The 12,806-nt window shown below is 51.1% G+C and overlaps 1 protein-coding gene across 1 annotated transcript; it reads right to left on the bottom strand.

Moving 5' to 3' along the window:
- Positions 1-7,058: 7,058 nt before the first annotated feature.
- Positions 7,059-12,803, bottom strand: MIIP (migration and invasion inhibitory protein; the record flags this gene model as incomplete). The annotated part of the gene is made up of 9 exons (XM_025212290.1): positions 7,059-7,180; positions 7,474-7,582; positions 8,831-8,927; positions 9,332-9,461; positions 9,886-9,950; positions 10,510-10,621; positions 11,152-11,254; positions 11,810-12,301; positions 12,471-12,803. Coding segments are annotated over 9 exons (1,473 nt in total), but the record flags the coding sequence as incomplete, so codon positions are not given.
- Between the last annotated feature and the right edge of the window lie 3 nt (positions 12,804-12,806).

Genomic DNA, 12,806 nt, shown 5'->3' with positions numbered 1-12,806 from the left:
TTGTGGATGACACCGAGTTATGGGGGGAGTATGATCATGCTTGAAGATAGGCTACAGTTATAGGTGGACCTAGACAGGCTGGCAAATTGGGCGGATTGGAATCTGATGAAGTTCAACGTCGAGAAATGTAAAGTGTTGCACCTGGGGACGAGCAACCCCCAACACACCTACGGGCTAGGCAGCACCAAACTGACTAGCACCACAAATGAAAGGGACCTGGGGGTAACAATAGATCACAGTATGAATATGAGCCGGCAATGCGATGCTGTAGCCAGTAGGGCAAATAATACTCTGGCAGGCATCAATCGATGCATCTCCAGCATAACCAAGGAGGTGATTCTTCTGCTCGACTCAGCACTGGTGAGACCACAGCTGGAGTACCGCATCCAGTAGCGGGCACCGCACTTTACCAAGGGCATGGACAAGCTTGAGAGTCCAAAGAAAAGCCACCCGTATGATCAGAGTCTTCCATATGAGGAAAGGCTGAGGGGCCTGGGACTCTTCAGCCTGAGGAAAAAAAGGCTGAGAAGGGACCTGGTAGCAGCTTACTGCTACATTACGAGAATACATCAAGGGCTTGGTGAGCAACTGTTCACCAGGGCACCCGAGGGGAAAACCAGAAGTAATGGCCACCAACTCCTGGAAGATCAACTCAGGCTCAACATTAGGAAAACCTTTTCACAGTCAGGGTGTCCAGACAGTGGAATAAGGTCCCTCCAGAGGTGGTGCAATCACCTACCCTGGAAATCTTCAAGAGGAGACTGGACAGTCACCTTGCTGGGCTCACCTGGCCCCCAGTTCTCTGTCCTGCTTGGTGCAGGGGGCTGGACCTGATGATCTTGCAAGGTCCCTTCTGGCCTTACAATCTATGAAAAAAGTGCAAACCAGCATGGCGCTGTAGAAGTCAATGGAGCTATGCCCATTTATACCAATACAATTTGGCCAGTTACTGCAAACCATTGCCAGTAAGCCGGAAGAGTTGTCATCTTACACAAAACTAGTTATCCCACTCCATTACATGGGATTATGACTGCCATTACATAGCTGTGAACTGAGTCTCTGCAGCTGGAGTGACTCCCGAATTACTGCTAGAGTATGTGAGGTCAGAGCCTGGGCCAATGCTGAATAAAGAAGTACTTTTTTGTACTTGGAAAAGAGAGTGCAGGGGGATGAGGCACATGGCTGGGCCCAGTCCACTCCACAAGGGGGAGGAGATAGGCCCTAGCCCTGGCAGTCTGTGCTAGGCGAGCAGCAGGGAGAGAGGAACCTCCCAGGGCCAAGGGCCCGGGGGTCACTGTTTTGGCCCCAACCTAGTGAAGAAAGGAGAAGAATCTGGGGGCCCTGCCCTGCTGGTCAGAGTGAGGGAAGAGCATCGGGCTTGGGTGGAGATCTAAGGGAGAAAATGCCTCAGGAAGACAACGCTGGGGGCTGCCCAGTAGGGCTGTGCGAAGCTTCAGGTCGCGATTCGATTCGGAGGAGATTCGGCCCGATTTGGTGGCAGAGTCCTCCATGCAGCTTGGGGCAGAGGGGGGCAGCAAGGATGGCCCCCCGCCCGGCAGTACTGGCTGAGTTGGGGTTTTTTTTTTTTTTTAAACAAGTGCCAGGAGCTGGGCGGGGGGGCAGCCATTGGCAGGGCTGGGAGAGCAGGCAGGGGATGGGCCTTGTGTGGCTGATTTGGAGAGTCGAATCTCTGAATCAGATTCGGCCAAATCGATTCTGGACAGTGATTCAAATCACCAAATCGAATCACTGTCCCCCGAATCGTCTGAATCCAAAGCAAATACTAGCCGCTTCACGCAGGCCTACTGCCCAGCACTCGGACTGGGTTGCAACCCCAATCCCAGAGGGCCAAAATATACTGGGAACGGGCTGCATCTCTGCTCTGGTGCCACTGGAGCCTGAGGGCAGGACAAGACTGATCAGGATCCAGGCAGGCAGTGCCAAATTCAGGCCTGGTATAGAGGAGCAACTCCACTGACTTACACCAGACCTGAACCTGGCAGGGGAAATACTATGACCACAATGTTGGCAGAGGAAGTACCCTAACCAAGGCAATACAATTAAAATGGCACTGTGTTGTGGAGGGTTGCACCCTTGTCTGCTTGTGGACAGGACTCCCTACGAGAGCCTCATAGTTAGCTTCCCACTGGCCAGCGTCCAGTGGGAGGATCGCAGCTACACCCTGACTTTACGGAAATGGAAGACTCCTCCTTAGCTTGCTCCTGCAGCCGTACGGCTGAGGGCAAGTGAAACTTGGGGGCATCCAAACCCGAAGCCTCTGGGCTTGGGCCTGCACATAGGCTGCCTGCCAAAGAATTTGGAAGCATCTGAAGCCCCAGGCAGGGGTGGAGGATGCTTCCCGGTAGGAGGGCCACATATGGTTCTTGAACAACTCATGGATTTGGAATGGATTTGGCTTATTTGACTTGGGACATGACAAATTTTCCTTAACCCCCTACCCTCCAAAAAAACCCCAGCAACACAACAAAACCCCACCAGAACTGAATTGGATCTGCAGGTTCTCCTTCAAGTGTGGCAGCCACACGAGGAGGCAGAAGGAAAAGTGACTGCTCCAGAGATGGCTGCGATCATCATTTGTTTTTATTGAAATCCAGCTGGTTTTGTTGCCCCCCCCGCTGTCTTGTCCTCACTCAATCAATGGTCAAACATCCAGATTTTCTCCTCTGTTTTGAGCTATTGTTCCAGGTGCCACATTTCCCTTTTACTCCATCTCCATACAGCACTGGCTCTGACAGCCCTTTTCCCAATCCATCAGAGTCCTTGTCATGTTTCAGACCTGCTGTTGCAGAACAGACACTAGAAAGTTTTGCACTGTCACCTCCAGGCCGTTACTCCTCACCAATATCATCCACCACAGGGAGACTGTCATAGGATTTGAAGTCAGGGGTGCCCAGAGGTGGGGAGTCGGTATTGCTGAACCCTGAGACTGAGAGATGCTCCAATTGGGGCAGGAAGTCGGATATCCTGGGGCCACTGGGGCACTCTTCTGGCTTGCACATGCTGCAGTCTTGCAAGGAGCAGGGCTTCTCCTGCCAGAACTCACTGGCCTTTGGTTTCACTGTGATGTTTTCAGCCCAAACCACAAAGTACCGGATTCGCGCCTGTTTGTATTGCTCGCACATACAGACCCAGGGCTGCCAGCTGTTCCAGTGGAAGAGCTGATCCCCTGTGGAGAGTCAAATGAAGAAGGTGGCAGTGATGACAGGCTATGGAAGACAGACTTTCAGGGGGCAGCCGCACACTACACTTGGCTGGTGTCTGCTGGAATCAATGGCAAAGCTCTTGCTGACTTCGATGAGGACAAGACCAAGCTTTTGCTCAGATAAGCTGTCATTCCTAAGAATTCAGAGCCAGGCGAGGGAATCAAAAGCTACCTGGCACCACACAAGTTAGCAAATTGGTTCTGGCATGCTGACTGGTACTGCTTGCACTAAAAGCCAATGAGATGGGAAAGGGAGGAACATACCCATTGAAATCTTTGGAGGATTGCTTCTGTCCCCAAAATAGGCAGCAAACCTTTCTTTGACACCTTCCCAGTCTGTGCCATCCCACATCTGGACCAATGTGACCTTTATGGGTATAAGGAAAATTCACTCTCCAGGCCACTCAGCCTTTTGGCCTATCTGCAGAGGCAGCCAACACAAAGTTCCAGCTTGGTGGTCTCAGTGAGATGATCGCTCACCTTGTGCAATCTGGTCCGAGACCCAGGAATCACTTCCTGCAGGTCACCCAATAACCATTGATAGCAATATCTTTTGGTCATGGCCAACATGGGAAAAGTTCAAGCCAGAGATTTAGATGCCAGGTCTTCAAAGTCAGTTATTAATCAATGAGCCATCCAGGCCACCAGTCGATTAACTACCATATTTACTTAAATCCAAGATGATTCTCCCAAATAATTAGATTCTATCCATGGAAAATGTAAAAAAATTGTTAAAAAAATTCTGTGGATAGACTCTAATTATTGGAGGGCTGTCTTTAATTCATCCCTCCCACCACTGCAGAGGCAGACAGTGAGGGGGCAGGTAGTGTCAGGTCAAGCAGCTTGTCTCCTGCTTGTGCCTATCCCCCTGCCACCTCTGCCCCCTCCCAGCTTCAGGTCCCCCCCCCCACTTCCCTCCCAGCCTCCGCTCCATGCAGGCAGGATCCATCCCAGTTCTATCCGGGGGCCCTGAGCATGGGCCCCAGCCCATCTTCTGTGGCAACCCTGTGGGCTGTGCACCACTGCCATGGGGTTGGGCTGGGGCTGTGCTCAATGCCCCAGGCTGCAGAGTTCATGGAGCCTGCGGCACAGAGTAAAGGTAAGAAGGGAAAGGAGAGGAGCAGGTGAGGGAGCAGACTGTGTAGGGCTGAGAGATGGGGAGAGGAGGCTACAGGGGGGATAGGTCACGGTGCAGAGGTGGGGGGATAGGGGGGTGGCAGGCAGCAGCTGCAGCTATTGCCTTGACCATGGATAGGGGCTGGAGTCCAACCACAGCAGCCACCTGCCTCCCCAATGTCCTTGTATGTGATTCTAAGACAGGGGCGGAGAGAAACGGAGGAAAATACCTAGTCTTAGAATCAAGTATGTACAGTAGATGCTAAAGAGAGAACAAAATATCTTCTGCTTGGGTTTGGCCAAAATCATAAGCTCTGTTGGGGGAGGGACCCAATTTTAGGTGTCGTGCAGACCTAGAACCAAGAAGAGCTCCTAGACAATGCACATAAACAGCAATTACCTACAGTCCACCGTACACTGGCGCCCCTAGCGCTCCCCAGCAGACAAAGCTCTGAGCTCAGAAAGAGCAGCATGATCAAATTCCTTCTCGTTACTGGGTGGGAATGGGACAAAGGCTTCGGTTGCACCACTGAATCCTCGATGCCCATAGCCCACCTGGAATGGATAGACTCTTAATAGGGGATGTTTACGTGTTCCCATAGCAACTGCTCCAAAGACTATTTAACAGCTCTTATTCCATGGAACACATGTAACTTTGGGTGCCAACTGGTTTTCATTCACAGATGTTGAGATCATTGGGCCCAAGCCCCACTGCACTCAGACAGGAAAGACTCAAGCAAGACCTGGCTGTTTTCAGGCCTGGGAAGAGGCTGAGTGTGAACTGGAAATTAGATTCCCCTTCCATGGCTTCCAGTGAAGAACGCCCCTCATTTCTTTCAGTTTACTCACTGGCTGACACACAGCAGGAGAAACTTCAAGAGAACTGTACCCCAGGGAAGTTTTGGTCTCCCAGGGTCTATGTGTACATAAAGACAGTCTAGTGCAGAGGAACGTGTGCAGTCCTGAGAGTCAGAACACCTGGGCCAAAATGCTGCTTCCATCATTGATTCGCTGCATGGCCTCCAATAAGGCACCTAACTTTCCAGTGCTCCAGATTGTCAGGTGTAAACAGGGATAGCCTATGTGGCTGGGGCAGGATGGTCTAAAAAGCATGCATTATTCCAAGGGGAAACTGTGAAGGGGTTTATGGCTTGAAGGCCCAGAGGCGACACTAGTGATGGCAGAAAGGCTGTCTGGAGTCCTGCCTTGTTAAACTGCTATGACAAAACATTATTGCTGCTTTTGTTGTTAATTTGACTAATTCTCTCTCTCTCTCTCATATTTGAATTTTCTCAGCTTCAAAAAATGAGGAGAATTTTGCAAACTCCATAAGCTCTGCACCATAATTGCTGGCTTTTTTTCCTGCAAGCCATTAAAGTCAAGAAAATGAGACTGACCAGTTGCAGTCCTTTTCACTTTCCATTTTTCAGGTAGCAGCTCAGTGTAACCATGTCCTAGCTTCCAACAACAGAGGAAAGTTTAAATTAAAAAACATAAAACAAAAAACCCTCTAACTCCCATCAAAAAACCCTTTGACTTATTAAAATACTTCCATTTATAACCTTGTAAAATTAAACTTTTAATTGATTAAGCTTTGTTTTAAAAAGTCAAGTTGTACCAGTGCCTAAAGAAGTTCAGTAACAATGATAGACAAGGGGTCAAATTTATACCTGGTATAAGCCCAAAGCAGTCAATGCTGTTAAGATCTCAGGGATATCTTGAGTCCAAGGTTTCTGAATCCACCTATTAGCCGAGAAGGTTGGTCTACATTACTGAACCCCCAGAAGAGGGATCCATTGTCCAGGCTTTAGGCAAAAAAAATATAAAACTACTACTCTTATTTTCAGAAAGGAGAATAAATCCTGCCACCTAATACACCTCACACAAGCTTCAATGTCTTCATCCTGATGCAATTAAAAAAACACCCCAAACAAACAACAACCATGAGTCAGTTGTCAAGATGCCGTCCTTCCAGCTTTATAAAGCAGAGGTAAACACAACTTTAGGACACTGCCAATCATCTTGTGGCTTGATGAAACATAAAAGGTGGGTTTCTGCTTGTTTCAGGTCCAGATTAAATATGGCCCATCACCGTTCTCCATCCAAAGATAATGGAGCAAAAGAAAACTGGATTTTTTTTTATTTCATCAGGTTACTTATTTAATGCAACAATGAGGTTTCAAAATCCCCGAAAGCAGGGACTTCTTTGTATAGCTCCCATTGTGCTGTACAGGCCAAAGTCCAACTCCTTGTCCTAGAGTGCAAAGAGTCTGTATTAAAATCTTGATTGGCTTTTAAGAGAAAAACTCTTAAACTCTTGGTACGTGCCTATTTTAGCACACCCTATGGCTGATCTAATATGGAAACAGGACCAGTCATCTTGTTTTCTTAAACTTAACAGATGCCTCTTAAGAGAAGGAATGACTGTGACTGACCACATACACTCATTCCACACCACTGCATGGGGAAGCGCACACATGCAGTCTTTGAGCCAGGCCAACTCAAGACAACTCCTGCCATAATTGTGGCTCTCAATTCCACTGCATGCCTTTTGTGAGTGCCTTTGCCAGTAACGGACACTTGAAATCCATTTCTCTAAAGATTCCTTTGTAGGCAAACCCAATCCTTTCCACCCCCTCTCATTATCCTAGGTGTCCCAAGACTAACTGGGTCAGCAGCTTACATGATCGAGACTGTAGTATTTTAATTAGAAACTGTGCCGTAGAGTGGTTTGTCTTGATCCCTCTGCTGAGAAGCACTGTTAAATTTGAAAAAGGCTGAGCGGGACAGATGCAGCAGATGGTCTGTCTTAGTTCCTCCTGACACTCTGGATGCCAAGTTCTAGAATCCAAAGAGAACTGATTAATTAAACAAAGTGAAAGAAACACTCCCCAACTTGTCAAAGAGCCTTTCCATAGGCTTGTGGATCAGTGCTCTCCCAGTGCCACTGACCACTTTACTTTCACACTGCACTGCTGTAATCCAGCATTGTTTCCCTGAAGGATGTAGGGTTCACTCAACCCCAATGCTTCCCCAATTCATGCTTAGTATGGAGGAAAGAAGAAAACAGCACCTAGTGTGCTCTGGGCCTCTTGCTCAGCAGTCTTCTACACGAGTTTGTAGCTAGTCCTTACCAGACGGGAATGGGTCAGTGGGCTTCTCTTCCAGTGAAGTCCGCAGGTCCAAACTGCTCATTGTGGGGCTGCCAAAGGGGATGACATTTTCCCAGCCAACAAGGCAGTGCTGTGGGGAGAGAAGAGAGGCCTGGGTGAGAGCCCCCTTTGTGCACCACAACCTGGTCTTTCCAAACACCACCTTTCCCAACAGGTGGTGGGGAGGGGCAGGAACCTTGTACTTATTCATTTTAGGAACCTTACATGGCTGAAGCAAGAACAACGAGAAGATCTCCAAGGCCTCATAGCTTGCGGCCAGACTTGTCATCACACTCCATGAGGCCGAACTATCCTCTTGCTCAGCCCCAAGCCCCCTTTGCTGGTTTCCAGTCATCCCCAAATCCATTTCTCTGCTTGCTTCCTGCCCTGGGTGAACATGGTACCTCTCTGACCTCATCCCTATAGGCTCAGCTCGCTCAGGCTCCATTTTGGCTCCTGTCCATCTCTTCACAGCAACTCTCCTGTATATTCAATCACGCTACCCTGAGCATTGCTTGCTGGGTACAGCATTGCATGGAGACTTGGGAGGCAGGGCTTCTGATCCTAGCTCTGACACCAACTCACTGGGTGATCACGACCAGTTCACTATACTACTCTGCCTCAATTTCCCCAGGCATAACTTGCCGTAATACTCCCCCTCCCTCAGAGAGGAGGATACAAAACACTCCAAGACCCTCAGGAGGTAAGCCACTGAAAGGGCAGGTGTCCATCTGTCTGTCCCCCTGGGATGCTCTAAATGGCTGAGTCACTATATCCCTTTCAATATTACTTCAATACTTGCTTTCTTTGCTCTGGGGTGGCAGGCCATACTAAACCCCACTTGCCTGCCTGCCCCCATTTGCTGCAGCTGTGCATTTGGCCCTCACTGCATTTAATCCACAAAACGGACCCTTTGTGTCCTTAAAGCTCGTTAGCTGCAGCTTAGGGAACTTCCTCTGTTCCACCTCACTTAGTCTTTGCCCTCTCTGCCTGCAGGACGGTTGTCATACCATGCTCCATAAGTTCTTCCCTTTACTTCAGTGTAAAGCATTTGCAGACATTGGCTTCAGAAGCTACCTTGCATTCCAGCCAGGCCAGAGCCAAGTGGGCAAGGAAACTTGGCTTTTCCTGTCTGTCACAGAGACAGGGGCTGAAGATCAAGCTTCCCAACAGGGTGGGGGTATTTGGCTCTGCTGTCTGTGGAGGTCCCGGCAATAAAATGCCATATGATGCTAAGGCTCTTGGCATCTTATGTTCCTTGTGTGCAGCTGTTGACAACCTACCTAATAGTGGTAAAGCCACTAGAGCAGTGGTCAAAGGGGCAGGTGGAAGGACTTACCGAGGGTAAAGCCAGGTTGTCTGCTGCCTCAAAGCTCTTCCTGCGGTGGATTTTGTATTTGTGGGCTGGCAGGAGGGTGGCCCTGGGAATGCTGACCCTGCAACCAACCAGAACCAGTTACAGCCTGCCCTCCCCAGGAGAGATCTGAGCCGAGGGATGTGAACCCCCTGTGATCTTCCTACCACCCTCAGAGGCTTTGAGCCTGACCGAGAGCCCACCAAAGTCAACAGGCCTTGATTAAGGTGTAGAGAGACTGCCATGGAAACCCAGAAACTGCAGATCAGCCCTGAGGTCAGACTGCATTTGCCGCTGTCTTCAGGGGGAGTGTGTCCTGCTCAAGATAAGGCTCATTGTGCCTCTGCTCCAAAAAATCAAGCTCTCTCCCCCGACAGTGGAGCCACAAAAGAGGCATCTTAAAGGGGCCCCTCCCCACAACTTTCCTCTCATTTTTCCTCCCTGGATATTTTCCAGTGACATGTGTTGCAGCCCACCTGTACACACCTGATGAAGGCAGGTTCCTCCAGCGTCTCTGGGGGCCGTTGGGCTCTTGGGGTCTTACATATGGGGCAGGCAGATGCCGAGTCCACAGGGACAGGAAAGAGGCGCTTGTTCAGCCGGTAGCAGTAGATACCTGCCATGCAGAGAAGGGAACTTGGCTGCGTGTGTAGCTTCCAGTGTGTTCTCAAACCCAGCACCCGCCCACTGAGACCAACCCACCTGGGTTCCCAAAGCACCTCTTATATGGTAATATCACCCTTCCAAGTACTTTCCCCAGCGCCATAAAGATTAAATGCAGCTTCCTCAATTTCAGACACCACAAGGCAGGTCAGTTATGGGAAACTTTGGGGACATGGAGAGAGTCTGCCTGAAGGCAAATGAATAAAGGACCCAAGTCTCTCAGGAGTAGAAAGCTGCAGCTGCAGAGTAGATGTTGTGGTTAGACTGTGAACTGTTCCTGTGCCTTGTCTAAGAGGCCTGGGGCTCTCCCAGGAAGATAGCTGAGCCCACAGCTGCCTGTTCATACACACAGGGTGAGGAGATGCATCTCAGCTTACATTGATGGGAAGTGGGAACCAAGTCCACGTCTTGTTCAGGAGCCAAGTAATCCAGGGACTCTGGCCTAAACAAGCAAAGAATCAGTCAAGAGAAGTGGGTCCCAGAGAGCTGGGATTGCAATAGCACTGGGAGGCACTGTGTGGTCTAGTCATCACTTCAAACATGGGAGAATCTGGTATGGATTTAGTGAACAATTTATTTATTTTATATGCAAACCAAGAAACAAGAGCTTTTCTCAAAACAAACATCCAGCTGTGGGCAGAGGAATGTGTTTGCTGATAAGGACTTCTGTGAAACAGCTCTGAAGTCCACTGCAATCACTTCCAGACATCCTAGCTTTCTGGGCTGTGCACATAAAAAGTGCTATATTGGTCCCTGTCCACAATACCTCCAGAGAGGGAGTCTGCACTCCACAATCTGCAGATGGGTTGGATAAAGCCACAAGACTTCCAACCAACAGCACCTAATGGGGTTGTTTTCTAAGCCCACCAGGGTTTCATCTGCCCTCTCTCTCAGGGATGTATGGATTAATACCTCCCAGCCAGCCACCTTGTCTCCTGCTCCAGAGAGGAGGTACCAGACACTCTCTCCATTGTTCACTGCCACTCTGTTCCCAGACTTACTCGAGGCATTGCTCATATACACATGCTTCCTTGTTCACCAGCCGGAACTCCTTGAGCTCAGCAAAGTACTGCTCAGACTTCTCCGACACTGAAGAATCTGTCTCCAGCAGCCCTGGAAAACCAAGGAGAGAAGAACAATCCACAGTTGGACTAGATGGGGGCAGGCAGGTGATCAAATAAACCTCATGCAAAGTGGACAGAGAAGCAGGCCCTGAGTGCCCAAAGAGGAAGGTGATCCAGGTGGCACAGCGCCTTGCCTTGCCTCGCCACTGACGTAGAACAGCCAGAGACTTCACCCGAGACAGCAAGCCCAGAAATTACCCAACTTCCTAATTTGGTTCATGCATCATCTGCAGGTTTTTGCCTATCGTGGCTTCACTGCACCCTGCCAGCAGCCACACAGACTCTGCACTGCCCTTCTGGAAAAGCCGCTGGCTGGATAAGCTACAATGCTGAGATTAGCTGCCAGCCCCCAGAGATTTTGGCAGTGCTGGGGACCAGTATGTGCATCACCAGAGCTTTCTCTGCCCCTGCCCCAAAGTCACTGCACTAATTGCACTCTAAGCCTGCATTTCGCCATAGGTTATAAAGAGCCCAATCAGGCTGACAATAAAACAGGTGTGCCATGGGCTTTGTACTCACCTGCAATCCAGTCATAGCCCAGGAGAGGCCGCACTGACCAGCTCTCTTCAGGGATGGTGTATTCCTCAAGGTTGTCCTGAAACGTCACGTGCCCTGCTTCCTTCTGAGTGGAAAAAAAAATTAAGCTCACCACAGACCTCTAATAAAACCGGAACATTGTGCTTCTCTGACCTGGGGTGTTTGAGCCTTATTTGCCAGCTGTATAAATGGGGCAGCTGTGGTCCAATGGCAAGAGCTAAGAGATCTGGGCTCCACTGACTTATTCATGTGCTGCTCTGTGCCTGTTCCTCCATGTGTAAGATGGAGGTAGCAGTTATGTGACTTGCCTGAGGCTACGTAGCAAGTTAATGTCAGAGGTGCCATTAGAATGCAAAGGTTCCCAACTTGCAGTTCTGCGCTGACACCATTAGACCAGGTTGCCCCGACTGCGTGTCACTGCTCAAGGAAGAGCCAGTTGACTGTGCTGCCATGCACCCGACCAGGGGGATGGTAGCCAAGAGGGCTGCAATAGGACAGGGAAAGTGTGGAGAGGTCATGGCCTGGGCCTAAGACTCCTTGGTTGGTTTTGCACTGCCTGTTGAACTACAGGCAGCCAGGCCTGTGCTCCACCTCTCCCCAAGTCTGTGCTGCTCAACTCAGCAGGTGGCTTAGGTTTTACCTTGGCCTCTCTACACTGAGGCATCAGCAGGATGGACTTAGGGCGCCTGGGCTCCCTAACAAGCACCGGATGCTCGCCATTCTCCTCTGCTTGTGTCTGGTTCAGCACTGGCTCCAGCTTGGTCCCCACCCTGCCTTTCTCCTGAGGGCTGCGCAGGGTGACGAACCGCTCGCTGCTCTCTCTCTGTCCCGGAAGCAGGGACTCTCCTTCTGGGCTTCTGCTGTCTCCAGCTGCTCTGGAGGCACCCCTGGCACATCTGGTGCCGACAGCTGCCGGCGTGCAACTTCTTTCTGCCCCGAGTGAGTCCCCCTCTGCCGCTGCCGCTCTCTGGATGCTTGTCCTGGGCCGCGACGCCCCTCTGCCCTCCCTGCCCCGCACAGTGGGCTTCGCGGGCGAGCAGAGCGCCGCCCGCGCCGCACTGGGGCTGGGTGCCACCGACACCAGCGTCTCGGGCTCAGACGTACCCTCCGTCACCAGGCCTCGATTTTCTTTCTGTAACGAGCACGGAGACCAGCTACGGCAGGGCACCAGAGACCCTGGCCCGCTCTGCAAAAACGGTGGCACCAGAGAGACTGGTCCTCTTCTACCCTTTCTACTCACCCCCTGCCAGCCCCACGCGCTAGGGATCCCTGGAGGAACTCAGGGACAGAAAGGGAAATACCGAGTGGGCGCCCAAGGCGCTGCCTCCAGCCTCTCTCCTCACGCAGGTGGCGGAGGAAGACGTTGCTGCTGCCTCCCCTGGAGGAACCCAGCCCCTGCTCGAGGGAGGGATGCGGGATGCGGGATGCAGGCCACGACGTGGTGCCCCCCTCGGGGCCTTTAAGAGGCGGCTAGACAGGCACCTGGCGGGGGCGAGGGGGTGTCGCTGCCCAGGCAGAGGTCGGGCTGGCCCCTCCCGACCCAAACACCTACGATCCCATGAACCGCGCCCCCTTTTGCGGCTGTTGCCCCGAGACACCCCGCGCCTCTCCCGACATCGGCAGCTCCGCGTACCCCG

Source organism: Alligator sinensis, unplaced genomic scaffold, assembly GCF_000455745.1.
Source record: "Alligator sinensis unplaced genomic scaffold, ASM45574v1 scaffold366_1, whole genome shotgun sequence".
Taxonomy (NCBI): Eukaryota; Metazoa; Chordata; order Crocodylia; family Alligatoridae; genus Alligator; species Alligator sinensis.
This window is presented reverse-complemented; position numbering and strand designations above follow the sequence as displayed.